The sequence below is a fragment of the Solanum stenotomum genome, chromosome 11 (genome assembly GCF_019186545.1).
Source record: "Solanum stenotomum isolate F172 chromosome 11, ASM1918654v1, whole genome shotgun sequence".
In the NCBI taxonomy this organism is placed as follows: Eukaryota; Viridiplantae; Streptophyta; class Magnoliopsida; order Solanales; family Solanaceae; genus Solanum; species Solanum stenotomum.
Genome location: NC_064292.1, coordinates 43,394,341 through 43,412,494, shown reverse-complemented (window position 1 = coordinate 43,412,494; position 18,154 = coordinate 43,394,341). Strand labels below are relative to the sequence as shown.

General features: G+C 35.0%; 3 protein-coding genes across 6 annotated transcripts in view; 1 reads left to right on the top strand and 2 right to left on the bottom strand.

Annotated features, from left to right (window-relative positions):
• LOC125845042 (dephospho-CoA kinase-like) overlaps nucleotides 1-18,154 on the bottom strand; it is a 98,118-nt gene that overhangs the window by 12,004 nt on the left and 67,960 nt on the right. The window contains exon 4 of one of the 4 annotated variants that reach the window (XM_049524456.1): nucleotides 952-1,340. The exons of 2 other annotated variants lie outside the window; for them this stretch is intronic. The gene's annotated coding sequence lies outside the window, so the exon portion shown is untranslated. Of the gene's footprint in view, nucleotides 1-951; nucleotides 1,350-18,154 lie in introns of those variants that run through there. One more of the 4 variants, XM_049524458.1, reaches the window with a different exon arrangement.
• LOC125845946 (disease resistance protein RUN1-like) overlaps nucleotides 1-18,154 on the top strand; it is a 53,312-nt gene that overhangs the window by 20,253 nt on the left and 14,905 nt on the right. The gene's annotated exons all lie outside the window — the stretch shown is intronic.
• On the bottom strand, nucleotides 1,125-9,177 carry LOC125844411 (dephospho-CoA kinase-like). The gene is made up of 6 exons (XM_049523727.1): nucleotides 8,816-9,177; nucleotides 8,503-8,648; nucleotides 4,150-4,485; nucleotides 2,600-2,663; nucleotides 1,297-1,390; nucleotides 1,125-1,216 (listed from the first exon to the last, which is right to left on the bottom strand). Exons 1-6 carry the CDS (start codon nucleotides 8,921-8,923, stop codon nucleotides 1,125-1,127), a joined length of 840 nt encoding a protein of 279 aa, XP_049379684.1. The 5' UTR covers nucleotides 8,924-9,177.

Below are 18,154 nucleotides of genomic sequence, written 5' to 3'. Positions count from 1 at the left end.
GTTTTGGAACTTTTTGGGACATATCTTTTGTCTTCCTAACGCTTCGTTATAGCTTTCAATTACTGTTCAATAATGATTATGGAGATGGATGTTGCTGATTCTTCATATTGCATGCTCTGTTTGCAGTAACTTGTGGTTCCATTGTGGATGTTTGCTTTCTCTTTGGTATTCAGAACTAAATCTAGGCTTTAGTTTAAGACATTAAATGTCAAGTAATCTTTCTTGTTTTGGTAATTTTTTTTCCAAGTTTAAATTCATCTTACAACTTCCAATCTCACTAGTGATACATGCCTCTTTTACTTTCAAAATGCACTTACAAATCGGCGTACGCTTTGGGCAACTTTTATTCCATGAAATACAGGCTTGTGTTCCTTTTCCATTTGCTTTTTGAATGCATCTGTAATAAAGTCGTATGATCCATGTGATACACTTGAGTTAATTATTAAAAGTTGCCAAGATATAAACAAAGTCCCTCCTGTAGTCTGACGTAAAATAAAGATAAGTTACAGGTATCATAATTATAATTATGCTCTATAATTCAATCAGAATCTCCTATAACCATGTTTGTCAACCAAGATCTATATACATAACTAGTCATGAACCTCAACCTAAACTGTGTCTCTCCTTATTTACTCATGTAATGGATGGGATGCTCCCTCCCTCCATCTTAGAGTCTTGACTGTGACTTCATCATGGAAGATTGCATCTTTGTCAAAAGCTTAGTTGAAACAGGGTCAATCCAGTTAACATGCACCAGGACTTCTAGTATATATGCCCAGATGATGTGATCAAGGTAAATGACAACTTCTTGGGATTTTCCTCCAGACCTTCTTGATCAAGACATTGATGATTTCGTTGGTAGCTCAGGTGTCCACTTTCTAGTGCATATCGAGTTAAAAAGGAATAAACTTAATATCAAATTCTTGTGCAAAAGCCTGCACTTGTCATCACTGAATATTGTATGTTTATTGATTATGATCGATTATAGAATACCAATATATGAATAATTTGGTTCTTGAATGAACTAACTCATATCATCTTACCTAACTGACACCCCATCTGAAATACTCCATTGAAACCACATAAAATAACATGTCCTTTGAAACTATGCATGTGTAGGAAGTTCAGCTAAAGACTGACTTGGTTCTATCCTTTCCAGTAAAGAAAAAAAGTAAGCTTATCGACTGAACAAGGACTGTAATACCGTCCGGAATTGCTGAAAGCAATCATTTCATGTCCAGCTTGAGAGTCAGCATATTGATAAACTCGTTAAACATCACGTTCAGCCCTTAATACAGCATCCATCACAAATGGCAACATCTTTAGCAGTAAGAGATGACCTGTCACAACTTGTCGTGGATACAGACATTAAAAGATTGACCATATTTGCCTGACATAGAGGCAATCAAGAAAGCTGCATAAGTGAATATATAACCTACAGAAAAGTGAGCTAATCCAACCAATAGTTCAGCCATGAAACGAGCAAGCCATTGTGGAAAAATATAATCTAGAATAGGTATCATTAAAGCCAGAATAAGTACAGGTAGTGATGCCATCAAAGGGAAAATTTTATATCATCAAAGGAGGCAGGACCAATGACAATGATAGGAATAGTACAGAATTGACAATATAAACCTCATTCCATTCTGACTGGGTTTTCGCTGCATTAATTCTCAGATCAATCAACCTACCATTAGCACAGAAACATTAATTCCTAGCTTCCCAAGATAGTGTCGTTAACTTAAAAGGTTATTTATGTGAGATTTTCAAGTACAGATATTAGGAGTTGTCCCTCAAAATTTGTTTTCTAGTTTGGACTGCTTGTTAGGCTGGTGGAAATGAAACAGTGGTTGCTACAAATACTATTATTCTTTTATAATAAGAACTAAAGAGAACTCCCATTTTTCACTTCTGAAGAGTAAGCATGATCTGATGATTGGGACATTTAATGCATTTTATTTCCAATTCATTTTATTTTTAAGTATGAAGAAGTGAGATTTTCAAGTATAATCTTAGAGAGTTAAATTTTTTAAACTGAGATGAAATGCGAGGCTGGTGGAAGTGGATCACTGATTGCTACACTTGCTATCATTTTTGTGTTAGTAATTAGAATTAAGGAAAACTTCTAATATTCAATCTTGAAGAGTCTACATGATCAGCAGTTTGGGACAATCTGGTTACTGTTCAAAGGATTGCAAGTAACTTCATAAATAAAATTGAGATAGTGGAGTTTGAAAGGTTCTATGTGGTTCCTTGGTTTGTGCTCTATTACATACAAAAGGTTATATTTGATATGTGTTGTGTGTCATGGCCTAGTGTGTTTTTGAATTAATTGTGATTTTGTGTTAGGCTCGTACTTCAGTTTGTTTTAATTGCTTCTTGACTAATGATATAACGTTCAGCTGGATGTTTTGGAACTTGGGACATGTCTTTTGTCTTCCTAACCCTCTGTTATAGCTGTGTTATTACATACACAGCTCTTTTTCTAATAAGCAGTACACACAAGTAGTGCTCGATTAGGGTGTCTTCTGCCATGCAGAATTGTGTTAGATCAAAATATATCAGTTCATGAACTTTTCTTGAAAATAGCAAAACTGACAAAAGTGGAAAACAATGCTAGAAAAGCTCCATTTCTTGAGAGCATAAACTCAGTCCAGGTCAAGCAGGGGCGGCTCAACGTAATCGAAGGCCTAAAGCGAAATCTTAATTAGAGGCCTAAAATCTAAATAAATTTCATATGCATTTATTTAAAATTTATTTTTCTTACATTTTTAAATGCAAAGTATTACTTAATATTTTTTTATATATAAATGATTTATTCGATTTCTTTTTCAATTATTAGTTTTAAATAAGATTTATCAATTCAACATTGAAAATATAATTTTACTCGGGCAATCATTATATGAATTGTTAACATAGTTCTACAAGTAATAAGTTGACAAATTTCAAATAAGTATATAAGAGTTAGAACCATATATAGCTTTGATGAAGCTAATAATTTGGCTACCCCACATTTTACTATGGTTTTTGTTAGGAGTGTTCACGGGTCGGTTTGGATCAGTTATTGGTCAAATCCAAAACCAAATCAACTTAATCGATTTTAAAATTATCAAAACCAAACCAAACCAAATATAGTATATATTTATCAGTTTGGTTGTTATCGGTTTTGGATCGGTTTGATTTAGTTATTCGGTTATTAACCATAGAAAATAATAAAAGAAACAATTCATTCAAAATGTGAAAAAGGTGACAACAATCCATTTAAAACGAAAATAGATAGAATGACTGACATTACAGAACTTTCAATCATTAAATTTACTACGAATAAAGCTTCAAAATTCATTATTATGGCCTAGAAGAAAGAGAAAGTGACATTTTCAAGCTTATAAAGAATTGTCATAAACACACTCAAATACATAAAACCAATAAGATAAATATTTTCACCTTGGACATTTTTATCTTTAATAAGTAAATTATAAATAAATTTTGATGAAAACACATATAAGATCTTTAAAATTGTTTATAAAAATAATAAATTATGTATGTATATTAATAAAATATATGTATCTAATTTATCAGTTCGGTTCGGTTATTTCTTTGGCTTTTTTTGAAGAAAACCATAACCAACCCATATACTATCGATTTTTAAAAATCTAAAACCAAACCACACCTAACCCAAATAAAAATCGGTTTGGTTCAGTTTTTCGGTTTGGATCAGTTTTTATCCAAACCGTGAACACCCCTAGTTTTTGTAATGCTTGAAAATCTAAGAAGAAATGGAAAAAGAATTTACAATTCACTTTGTTAAACACTTTTCGACTATTAATTGATATTTTTAACAGAATATTACTCTAACTTATAAAAAATTTAAAGAAGAGAGTGTAAAAGGAGTTAAAAAGAATAAAGTAATGTGAGTATTAGTGGAGAGAGTGTAAGAAATAAAACAATATTTTCTTGATTTCTTCTATTTGAATGAGGTTGAAGAGAATAAAATAATAATTTTAAATTTATACTTTTTATCATAAATAATCAATATTTTTTCTATAAAAAATTAACATATAATTTATTTTTGGTAAAAAATTGAGGCCCCCTAAAATTGGGGGCCTAAGGCCAATGCCTTATTAAAGTATGCATAGAGCCGGCCCTGAGGGTTTGGTAATCTGAGTTAACACTTTCTGAAATTGCTCATGCAGAGCTTCCAATGAGCTGGTGTTATCATTCACAATATCTGCCTTTGACCTCTTGAGATCCAGGGACATCTGCGCATTTATCCTGCTTTTGGCCTCCTCCATAGATCCATCTCTAGTCATGAGCCGCTGCAGCTGTGTCTCAGGGTCAACCCAAATGACAACAATGGGTTTAGTCCATTTATCTACCTTGGCATCAAACAAAAGAGGAACATCGACAACAATTATGGAGCAGCCCTTTATCCACAGCTTCAAAACTTTCATTAACATACCATGTGAAATAAATGGTGCTAGCAACCTACATAGACCGCACCAATTCAACTCTTAGGCAATCTAATAAAACTAGGACAAAATATTATTTAGAGTAAAGCAAGAAATATAAAATTTCTATGAACCAATAAATCTTATAGTAAGACAGATTTTACCAATCACATTTGACCTCCATATTTTGTTGTTCAACGCAGTTTTGTGCCAATAGACCATACACAGGCTTGGTTATTCATGAAGAAACTTTGCCAAAATCTCATAGGAGCGGCCCACTCCACTTCTCATAAAGGTGAATTCCATCAAGTGTATACTACTTTAAATACACCATCCTTAAGGACTATAAAATCATTAAGGGGTCATTTGGTAGAGTGTGTTAGGTAAAATAATGCATGCATTAACATTGTGTATTACTAGTACCTTGTTCGGTACTCTTTTCCAACCTATGTATAACTAACGCTTGCATTAGTTGTACACTCTATTGTGTATTAAGATGTGCATTACTAATATCATGAATTTCTAAGTATTGGTAATGCAATGGTTTTAATGCATGAATTAGCATGGTTAAAGACCCAATTGCCCCTCAAAACCTTTTTTTCCCATCTTTTCTACCATAATTGTAGGGGTATCTTTGTAAATAAATTTTTTTATGCAATGCATGCTATTTTTAATGCACCAAACCAAATAATGCATAATAATAATCTATGTATAATTAATGCAAACATAACTAATACAAGCATTACTAACGCAATCATTACTAATACACTCTATTTAGCATTGCTTTTTATACACTCTACCAAACGACCCCTAAGAGTTAATAACTCATCCATGCAATTAGTAGTAGTTCAAACACTCACTTTTAGTGCGCAATGTCAATATTAACTTTGTTAGAATAGGAATATGTTTATATAATCCTATTGGAACAGGAATAGATTTATACAATCCTATTAGAATAGGAATAGGTTTATACAATCCTATTAGAATAGGAATATGAATACTAAATAGTATCCTACTTGGTAAAGGATTGTATTTTAGGGTCTATAAATAGGGTCTCAATGTAATAATGTAGAAACAACAACAATTCAATAATATTTTTTCCCTATATTTCTCACATGGTATCAGAGCCTCTACAATCTTGGTAGAAAATCAAAGAGTTTCCGCTGTCGGCGGGTGGCTATTACCCATATATGCCGCCCGTTTGGCCAATGATAATGTTAACAAAAGTAGGACAAATGATACATGTTCAAGGGAAGAAACTCAGTCAGACAGGTCACCATGCATCAATTTTCGGTGACTTTCTAGGGTTGTTTTGTGTCAACCCCATATCCGTTGGTATTTGTGTAGCACCGTTCCATCTTTCCGGTTACTACTTTTTCATATATAATTTATGTAGCACCGTGCCATCATTCCGGTGACTACTTTTTCATATTTAATTTGTGTAGCACTGTGCCATCATTCCAGTGTCTACTTTTTCATATTTAATTTGTGTAGCACCGTGCCATCATTTCGGTGACTACTTTTTCATATTTAATTTGTGTAGCACCATGCCATCCTTCTGGTGACCACCTTTTTTGTGCATATCTTATTTGCGTAGCACCGTGCATCTCTCCGGACTACTTTTCGTATTTAATTTGCGTAGTACCGTGGGGTTTTTTCCGAACTGCTTTCTCATATCTGAGTTGCATAGCACCGTGTGTCTTTTCAGTGACTCCTCAGATTTGATTTGCGTATTTCCATTCGTCTTTCCGGTGACTCCTCAAATCTGATTTGCGTAGGGTTGTGCCATCATTCCAATCTTACCTATATAATTTCTCTTTTTCATTAGGGTCGTGCCATTATTCCGACCCTACCCATATTAGTTCTCTTTTTCAATGGGGTCGTTCCATCAATTTGAACTATCCTATATAATTTCTATTTTCTAGTTGGGTCGTGACATCATTCCGACCCTACCTATATAATTTTATTTCTTAGATTGTGATCACTTTTAGCCATCAAATTTAATACTCCGGCATATGAGCATGTTCCAACCAGTTTTTCGGTGACTTGTTTAATATCGACTCATCTATTGATTTCAACATGATCCATATACTTTATACTAGGTTTTGAGCACTATGTTGCTCAAGGGGAGTTTAGTAGCCTTGTATGTTGATTATGTGAGTCACTCTATGATCTGAAGCAGTCTTTGCAGGTTTGGTTTGGGAAGTTCAACATTGGAATTTATCTCTGTGTTTACCGACATTATGCATCAAATCCAGTATTTAATGAGAAGACAAGCACATTGAGATTGACTGTCAATTTTGTGAAGTCGACTGATCAACTTGCAGATATCTCACCAAGCCCCTCATCGGTCCTCGTGTTAATTACATTTGTAACAAGCTAGGTACATGAATTGTATGCACTAGCTTGAGGGGGAGTATTAGAATAAGAATATGTTTATATAATCCTATTGGAATAGGAATAGATTTATACAATCCTATTAGAATAGGAATAGGTTTATACAATCCTATTAGAATAGGAATAGGAATACTAAATAGTATCCTACTTGGTAAATGATTGTATTCTAGGGTCTATAAATAGGGTCTCAATGTAATAATGTAGAAACAACAACAATTCAATAATATTTTTTTCCTATATTTCTCACAAACTTATTATTACCCATATGAACATACTTCATGGGATCTCCAAACACATAGGTTGGATTATCAAATTTATTCAGAATCATATTGGCCTTACCCCAATCTCTTTTGATATTTGAAGAGTTAATTTTCTTCCCACGAATTTAGTCAGGAATTGGCCAAATTCACTTTTGACTTCACATGCTCAATGGAAATTCATTTGCAACTAATATGTTTTGTACAAGGAGGTAGATCAGTCAAAACCCATGTTTTACTTCTCTTGATAAAACCAATTTCTATTTTATTGTCTCGTTCCAATATTCAACATCTGAAGATATGGCTTCAAAATAATTTGATGGTTTATTATGAACAAGAAAAGTTTGAAAATCATTTCCATAAGAAAAATATTCTTTTCTAAAGCCTTTGCTCCTTCTCAGTTTCTCATTAGAGGTAATCCATAGTTTTTGGAGGTGACATTTGGTTTTTAATGACATTTTATCCCGAGTGCATTCTGCAAAAGATTCAATGCAGATAATAGAACTATCCTTTCTTATGCAGATGTAGTTCTTTTAGCACATTCCTTTTAAGGCAATTACTATAGCACTAACTTAAACAGAATATAGTCCAGCAATAAACAGCAATCCTGCAATTATCTTCACATGCCTTAATGATTGGAAATAGCTTCAACCACAAGGCGTTTGTAGGCCTTCATTTCTCTCAGAGTTACTAATCCACCAATACCAAAGAGATGATTACTTTTTACTGACCAAAGTCAAACAAATGCCATTTATAAAAGCTTTTTTAATCATTTAATTCCAATATTTTTTATATGTAAAGGTTTGATTTTGTTTTGATCAAGTAAGGTTTTCATTGATAATAACAAGGCCAACTTGGCCATATATAAGAGATATACCAAATATCAACTTGTAAAAGTTTGATATATCTAGAGTTTACTTGTAGTTTGTATTTCTCTGAGTTCATCCCTAAAATCACTACAAAAGTTGGTTGATGAGGATTCTCAAGTTCAAGGCATGAAAACAAGATGTCTCATTTTTTTTGGGAAGAAAAACCAAGTTCAAAAGGAAGCTCCAAAATCTTCATGATGAAAGCAAACCAGAATCAGCTATAGGATGAAGTTTCCAGATACAGAGTTATTTGCCAGATGTCTCTTTCTTATTGACATTATTCTGGCGAAAATGAGAAAAACTAAGAGGAAGTACAATATTTCTGCTTCTCTTGATTTGACAAGAAGTATCCAATTGAAATAAAAAATACAGGATTAATGAGCTGCCAATCTATGCCTTTTTTTAACCTTTTGACATCACTTTATATCAGAGTAACAGTTGAGCATGAAAAATTAAATAGCAATAAACCAGGAGTACTTGAGCAGTAGAATTTCACTCAGTAACTATGTCATAGTTTCATAACTATTTTACCTATTAAGAAGCTGAAGTTTTTCAAGATCAGAGAATACTATTTGACCTAGCTTTGCACGATCAACTTCTCCGTTATCCAATAAGATGTCCTCACCAAATGCGGCCACAACCTTTTTCCAACCACCAGTTCCTTTCTTCAAAACATTCTACATAATTTCATATTTTTGTCAGTAAAGAGCTTTACCGAGGATATACAAAATTTAACAGATGGAGATAACAACTCAAGTACAACATTTTAAAGACTGTTTAGATTTGATAATAAACTAAATAGACATAGTAATAGAATGAGAAAAGCAAGAGGAAAAGTAGTTACACGAGCTACAACGTCAGTATCAACAACAGGAATACCATGTGCCTTGAAAAAGTTGGAGACAGTGCTCTTCCCCGAAGCAATTCCTCCGGTCAGTCCAACTATACTCATTCTAATTTCGAGTACAAATCAAGTAATGAGGAACAACTAAGGCTGCTCAAAGTCAGTTGCTTCCTCTGCCTTACTTTTCCATTGGCAAACGACCTTCTTGATTCGGGGATATCTTCAATATCAATTTCAAACTGAACAATAAGTTGCAGGTTCATTACCAACAAAAAAATTAAACACAAAACTTCTGTTGGCACCCTAAATTTATCAAGTAGTATAAAATTACAGATCCCTAGTGAGGTAGAAACATTTTCAAGATAAAAGAGACAAATATTGAAAATGAAATTTAAATTGGTGGAGAGCACCAAACAAAATGCAACGTCCCGCACTGTCGTGCTAAGGTTTGAATCATTCGACGTATGTGATTTGACCTGACCCGGAAAATTTTGGTGGTTCTTTGGTGTTTATAGGACTTATTTATGATTGGTGAAGTGTAATGTAAGTTCAGAGTCAATTAAAGATTGAAAAGATCAAGTTTGAAGGTGTTGAGCTATGTATGGTGTGAAGTACAATCGTACATTGCATGTACAGGCTGTACCTTGCATCGTGGTGAAGCTATGATTTAGCAAGGGAGGAGCCACGTACATACCGTACATGGAGTGTACCAGCCGTACCTTGGTCGTAGGTGGAAGGTACGAACTGTATGTTGAGTTCTCATGCAAGGTCTACTTTTAAACGAGTGTATCTCCCAAATTAAGAAGAATTAGAGGATGTGCTACCTACCAAAATAAAGCTCCTTGAGTCTAGTTTCCAGAAAATCACACTGTTCGTCAATTCGAGTTAGGAGCAAAAAGTTATACACGTTTTAGAAAAGGCTAAGGAGTCAAAATCGTGCCCATGTTTCACTTTCGTGGAGACGTTTTTGAGGAGAGATGAACCTGATTTTTTTCTAAGGTTCTGTCCAGGTCCACGAAACTGAAACGCCTAGACGAAATGGTCCACGAAACTGAGAATTTTCCTTTCAAAGGCTGGACGGGATTCATTTCTTCATTTCCTCCAAGTCCGGAAATTTTTCTAGAGAGAGGGAGCTCTACCAAGGCTTCAAGAACACACTCCAAAGTGAGTTTTAATTGTGTTTTTGAGTTGATTATTAGTCCCTTGTACACTTATTAACAAGATTAAACCATGGGAATTGACAGATTCTTGCTTAAGTCTTGATCTTGACCAAGAAACCGTAGAATCCAAAATTCAAGATTTGGATACCAAAAGGTAAGATCTTCATCCTACACTCAAGTGTGGTTATACAACAACAACATATCCAGTGAAATCCCACAAGTAAGGTCTGGTGAGGATAGAGTATACGCAGACCTTACCATCTGGTGGAGGTAGACTGGTAGAGAGGTTGTTTCCGAAAGACTCTAAGCTCAAGTGCAGCTCTTTAGGTATATATAATGGATGGAAAACTAATTTGATTAGATTAATAATGTAGTTCAGCTGAAGAAATTCATTGTTACTTTCACAAGATGTCTGCATTAAGGAAAAGTCTGAGAGAGCTTCCTTTAGTCTGCTCATGAACGAGAATTGGTTGTATAAGTTCATAAGACAGGGTTTAAACATCACAATAAGCAAGCAACAATTCCTCCATTTAGCAGTGTAAACCAACAGCTTGTAACAGAAAAATTCAGCCTAAAAAGAAAATCCTTGACTCTAAACTCACAGGAACAGAGAATGTCACAGATTGCACTTCGAAGGATCATTTAGGTGTGGACAATTTTCAACTAAGCGATTCAACCAAGCAATCAACCTACCTATCTACCCCAAATTTCACTCAAAACCAACTCCTAAAAGCGCACGGGTATAAATTGAGCATATAATAAAATGGAGATCAGGTTTAACCAAAAACTCAAGTCAATCAAACTTAAAAGAGCCCATTTCAACAGTTCAAAATTCATGGCTATATATTAGCATACTGCTCCATGTAACAGTTTCCCTCTCCCCAATCTCCACTTCCAAACAAATTGGTCAAATCTGAACAAAACACTTTAAAACCAACCCGAACTACCCCACGCGCACTTATACACCTCTCCAAATGTCGCTCTGTTACCCTCTCATTTACTGGAAACTATAGTTCAATGCAGAAGAAATACATCACAATCAGCCAACCATAGCAGAATTGAACAATTTGTGCTCTCTAACTCCACAACAAAAGATTCACATGGACAGAAAAAATAAAAACAAAAATTATGTAATAGAAAGAAAGTAAGGGAGAGAAGGGAAATGGGTCAAGTATGGTTATGAACTTGGTATTTGTAATTGTAAACTATGGATTCTTTATTGTTAGATGATTACGATAGAGAATGAAGAAATGACGTAAATGAATAATTGGTTGGTTGGATTCATATGTGATGAAGGAGGTTGTTATATGTTTAAGTGTGGTTATAGTATCTTTTGTTTGAAAGGAAAAAAGGTTTTGGGGTGTAAAAACACCATCCATGGAGGTTGTGACGTGAACTATTTATTTATAGAAAAAATTGTAAGTAAATTATTAATTCAAATTAAATATTATAACTATATTTTCATTTAATTGTAACCCGTAGCAAACAGTTGTTATTCGCTTCTCTCCCTAGCGAATCTCGCTTGCCACTCTCATTTTATACAAACACAAATGTATAAATTGCATTTGTATTTGTATAAAGCGATAGAAAACTGTATATACAAATACAAATACATATATTTTCGTCATATACACTTATAATTATACAAATACAGATCTTCCCTTGCCAGTTCTCTTTTGCCTTTCTCTCTTTCTCGTTTTATACAAACACAAATTATACAAATTACAATGTATAATCTGTGTTGTATAAAGTGAGATAGAGAGAGAGTTGATATACAAATGTTTTATTTCGATTCAATTGTATACACAATTCAAATTTTATGCAAATATACAAACACAATCATTGATACATATACATAGTAGTCACATATATACAATTGAATTGAGAGGCTGTCAACGATTTATACAAACGAGAGGTTGCCAGCGATTTATACAAATGAGAGACTGTCAGCGATTACAAATCTGATGCTCAATAACAAACATAAAGTTTATTATGAAGCGCAATTATACGAACTGTAGTTATAACATACAAATATGATTTTTATGTTTGCTAAATCTAAAATTTACTCTTATTTATATTATGTAGATTAGAAACTCGTGCGACTATTGTTGGCCTGGAACCATTGGGCCTAGTTTTTCAGTTTTTAAGAGTTGCCTGCAATCACAATTACTGTCTCGACATTTCGATACTGTTATTAGAGATTTTGTATGCTTGGGTGTATCATTCATTGGGTGGTTACTTGGTCATCTCCTTCTTTGGATAAGATTAGTTGGGACCTCCCTTGATGAGTTTGTGTTGTCTAAAGATCAGTTTTTGTGGCTTAAAGCTTGTGGAGGATTATGTTAAGAGGACGAAATTTTACAAAGATCAGTGAGGTTTTTGTCCATTACGAGTGTTCGGTGGTTGGTTCTGGCTTCACTACTGATTTAGCAGGTATTAGTTCAGATTTTCTCGTAATTATTTGGGAAAATGATTCGTCTCGATAGTTGTGCTATGGTTTAGAGAGTTTCGGTTCAGGTTTGCTTCATGGGTTATAATGAGTTGTTGGCAAGAAAATTGGGTCCTTATTATCGGCCTTAACCAAACATCTCAAATTCGAGCCCCGAGTATGGGGAAAATTCTATTGGGAGCACTATCCCAAAATGGGCACTGTAGTGCACGATCTGAATTTAGCTGGAGCTCCAATGAAGGCTCCTTACACCGGATGAAAAACCCAAAGAAAAATGAAAAATCCCTACCAAAATAGAAGTCAAAGGAAAATGTTTGACGTTTTCTCTTTGATTTAAATCTCAACAACGGACGCTCTTGGTCGAAAGTTCCATCAGTTGGAATACTGGATAGAACCTTCATTGCCCACTTGTGTAAGGATTTCCCTATTGGTTAGCTGGAGAAGGGGCAATTGACTTCCTCCCTTCATTCTTCTATACAAGTGGGAGGAAAAGGGTTACTTCACCTTTGGTGATCACACACCGACCCGGGCGCGGCCGCTAAAAGCCTACCCTCTCTCAGATATTGAGTGGGTTGACCGGGGAAGAGATCCGAATAAACAAGACCTGCTAGCATTTTGTGATAAAATAAATTAAGCATCATATTTACAAAGACATCAATATGATGAAAACCAGATGGCTTTGATCATACAAAATTGCTATGTAATTGAATCAGGTATTAACTCAAAAGAAATGGAATTTCAGTAAATTACATGAAAGCACTTTTGACCATGTCAACCTTTCTTCAAATAAGTCTATGAGGAAATTGCCTTGCAGGTTCTTCTTCCTTTTTAATTAATCTTTTGCAAATTCTTATAATACAAATGTGTACCATATTTTCCAAGGAAGAAAGAAAGCATATTTATCTATCCTATCTAAGCAGTCATTTGATCTTTATGGTTTCTAACCTTAAGGATTTATAAAGAGTAGCCTGAAAATACTTCCCCTCTATATGAGACCCTTCACCCATGGCTAATTTGTATTCACCATGTTATGATGTTTTCTTGAATTTTAGGGGAAAAGATGTACGCAGAACTTTTTTAGATCATCTCTATAAAGCATTATGTGATGTTGGAATTAATGTGTTTAGAGATGATGATGAACTTCCAAGAGGCGAGGACATTTCAGGGAGTTTACTTGAAGCAATTGAAGAGTCAAAAATTTCTCTTGTTGTTTTCTCCAAAAATTATGCATCATCTAAATGGTGTATTCTTGAATGTAAAGAAAAACTTGGACAGCTCATTATTCCTATTTTTTATGATGTTGATCCTTCTGAAGTACGCCGTCAAACTGGGAAAATTGGAGATTCCCTTGCCAAACATGAATCCAATTCAAGTCCAGAACAGTTGAGGAAGTGGAGAGCTGCACTTACTGCAGTTGCAAATTTATCTGGATTCCATCTTCAAAGTCATTTTAACGGGTAATAGTTCTTGCCATCTGTATTTATTTTTGAAAGAAAAATATGTGTTCCCAATTTTCATGAGAGTTTGATATTTCCTTTTCATTTTCTGTTTTCTCTTCTGAATACACATTTGCTAGCCCGGCAGTGTTTAGAACATGGGAATGCAAAGATACAGTTCTGCGAATTAATTCCATCTTTTCTGCTATAGATCTTATTAATTAATTGCTGCAAAATAATTATCTCGTTTCTGCAATCAATTTTATTTATTTTTTCATTAGTTTTACATGACAGTACTATTCAACCTCTAGTCAATGTTTTATTACCATTATTTATCGATATATAGATGGTTGCTCAGCAGTGTTGGGTAAGTGATAGCAGTAAATCTGTTGATCAAGGATGCAGGAAATGCATTACAGACCCCAAATATGATTTCAGATCCACCTATTGAAAAGAACTACTTAATAGCATTAATCTTAAAAGTTATTTGATGAAATTGCCCTTTACTTCTGCTCGAGATTTCTTAGAAATTTGAAAATAATAATAATAATTAATTTTCTGTTGTTTTTGTAAAAGAAACACGTATTTTGGATTGAAGGGGATAAATGATTTCTTCTCACATGCCTACTAGGCATAAATAATTAATACATGTGCTGGTGAGGTAGGTATTAACTGAGGTGAAGTTGTATGGAGGGGCCATCTGTGTATTGGTTTACTACTTCTTGACGTTTTTCTGGATTATTCCCATCCATCTTTTAGTTACTAATTTTGATGTCCTTTTTGAAAAGCAAAAGAATAAAATTATTTTCCTTTCAAAATTTTATTACTTCATGACTTGATCTTGTTTAATTTCTTACAGAATACCTTTTCTCCCTTACAAAAATACTACTACTATTTATTTACTACTACCATTTTTCCTTTTGTGCAGTAGTGAAGTCAAGTTCATTGAGATGATTATCCAGGAGGTAGAGGGTAAATTAAACAAAAAATATATGGACATTGCAAGGCATCCAGTAGGAATTAATTCTCGTGTTAGTGAACTAATAAATAAGTTGTCATGGACGGTGTCAAGTGATGTCATGAATGTTGGAATCTGGGGCATGGGAGGGGTTGGTAAAACTACCTTAGCAAAAGCCATCTTCAACCAAATTTCTCCAAATTTTGATCGTAGCTCCTTTCTTCATGTTGGATCGCAAGTTTCAAGGGGGGATAGCGGTTTGGTTGCTTTGCAAGAAAAGCTTCTCAAGGATACTCTCAGGAAAAGAATTGACGTCAGCAGTGTCGACCATGGAATTGAATTGATTAAACAAAGGCTTCAATCAAAAAGAGTTCTCATAATCCTTGATGATGTTGATGACGGACAAATATACTCATTAGTGGGAGGGAAGCATTGGTTTGGTCCTGGCAGTAGAATTATCATTACCACGAGGGACGAACACTTGCTGAAATGTTCCACAGGTGATGTAAAATATGAGGTCAAGTGTATGACCGAAAGTGAAAGTCTACAGCTTTTCTGTTGGCATTGCTTTCAAGAAACCCTTCCCTCCAGAAGACTTTGTGGAGGTCTCTGAAAGTGTGGTAACATATGCACAAGGGCTTCCATTAGCACTTGAAGTTTGGGGATCCGATTTATATAAAAGGGGCATGGTAGAGTGGAAAAGTTTCATTGAGAAATTGAAGCAAATCCCTCACAATTCGATAATAGAGAAACTGAGAATAAGCTTTGATGGTCTCCCTGATCATACAACTAAGGAAACACTCCTTGATATCGCATGTTTCTTGGAAGGATGGGACAAGGAAGATGCTTCTAAAGTCCTCAGCAGTTGCGGTTTCTTCCCTGAAATTGGAATTAATGTCTTGATCGAGAAGAGTTTAGTAACAATAAATGAATCCAATCAACTGAGCTTGCATAATCTGATTAGAGATATGGGAAGAGAAATTGTTCGTACAGAATCCAAAGATCCAGGTGAACGTAGCAGATTGTGGGATCCCGATGATATTCTTGATTTGATTACTAGACGCAAGGTAATGGTTCATTCTACTTTGAAGCCTGACCTATACTTTCCCAAGATAAGAAAACAGGTCTCCTCAAAATTTGTTTTAGAAAAAAATTCTTAAGCACTACCAGATGCGGGTCCCAATCCATGTAGAGTAGTTTTTGCTTCTTTTTTAGTCTCTTCCTCAAGGAATTATATCAATTGGCATGAGAAACACAAAACCATACCCAATGCAATATTAAGCATTGAATTGAGCCATTAGCTAATGAGGTGCTTCACTTTTCTTTGATTAATTAATAGTTTGACCCCCCTACACTACTGATTTTATTCACCTGAGCTCTCTATTCTAAATCTTGATCAATAAATTTCGAACACATCCTGTATGTCTTGATGGAACTGATCATTTCTCATCATGAATCCAGGGAGGGGAAAAAGTTGAGGCATTGAAGCTAGTAGAACCAGTATTTAAGGACATGTGTGTGAGTACAAAAGTATTTTCAGAAATGAAGAACCTGAGACTCCTCCAGATTGATCATCTTACTCTTCAAGGAAGCTTCAAGGACATATTTAAGGAGCTTAGAGTGTTAAGCTGGAATGATTGCCATTTGGAACACTTGCCATCGGATTTGCATCTGGACAAACTTGTTATTTTGGATGTGAAACACAGCAGCTTCAAAGAGTCCCCTAGTACAAAGGTCTGATGTTCTACAACTTTACTCCAATTTGAACAATTAAATCTGCTATTCTAGAGTTAATACATTGCTTCATTTTTCCAGCACTTAAGGTGTTTGAAGATTTTGGATCTGAGCTATTGTGAGAGCCTAGTGAGAACTTCAGACTTCACTGGTTCACCAATGCTTGAGAAACTAGTTTTTAGAGGTTGTTCGAGTTTGACTGAGGTGCATTCATCAATTGGATATTTGGAGGTTCTCGGGTATTTAGATTTCACTGGGTGTAAGAAACTCCAGGGACTACCTGATAGCATCTGCAAGCTGAAATCGCTCGAGAAGCTATATCTGAATGATTGTACAAATCTACAACAATTGCCTGCTGACATGGGGAATCTTAGGCATTTGACGGCACTTTATGCAATGGGAACATCTATTAAACAACTACCAGTGTCTTGTGGACTTCTGATGAATCTTCAACTCTTGGAAGTAGGAAATGGCTGCAAAATTTTACAACCTAAATCTCGTCTTTCCATCATTTCATCCTCTTTAGCATCAAAAGATCATGATATTCTTCCTTCTATTATAAATTTACCGTCCTTGGAAGTTCTAAAAGTTCCTTTCTTCAATCTGTGCCAAAGAGATATTCCCAATTGTCTTGGCCGATTATTCTCACTGGAAGTCTTAGATTTAAGTGGAAATAACTTTCACAGCCTACCCCTCACTCTTAGTCACCTATCCAAGCTAAAAACCCTTAGCCTCTATAGATGCCCGAATCTCCTTGTGCTCCCAAATCTTCCTTGTAACCTAGAAGCACTATCCACAAGGAATTGCAGGTCACTAGAAATGCTTCCAGATTTGTCAAGTGCAGATTGCAACTGTTGGATTTCTGTGATTGCAGTAAATTGGTTGAGATTCAGGGCCTTGAGAACCTTAAATACTTGAAGTATATGAATGCACTAGGTTGTATGCTCACAAAAATTCCTCTATCTGAAGGCTTCTTCAAGGTTAGTTGCTCTGTCACTTGTATAAATCAAACACAGTTTTTCCCTTATACACTTCTCTATGTAACTCCTTTTCTCTGATCCATGTTTAGGCAAATTCTGCACCCAATGGGACAAGAGACTAATTACAGTAATCCTAAAAAATCTACTAACTGTTCAGCATTTTTTATACAATGTTCTTTACACCAAAAGTAGAAAGTTGCAATGCAGCTCCCTTTGATTTTCTGAATGTTGTTGAATCTATCTTCAAAGTTTCTTGCATTCTTCTCCCTCCGGATAGTCCACCAGATGCAGTGTGGGATTATTCTCCACCACTTCTTCTGTGTCTTGCTTCCCCCTCTCCTAATCCAGCAACTTAACAAGTTTGCTGTGTGCTCTGGCATTGACCATTTTGTCTCTGTTAAACTGAGGAACATAGTCCAAAGCTGAGATGCGACTTTACAATGGAGAAACATATGATTATCTGTCTCTCTAGCCTCACTACATAACATGCATCTGGACACAATTGGCAATCCGTTTTTCTGCAGGATCTCATGAGTGAGGCAAGCTTTCGTGATTACTAACCAAGCAAAGCACTTGACTTTAGTAGGAGCCATACTTTCCCATACATTCTTCCAAGGACCTA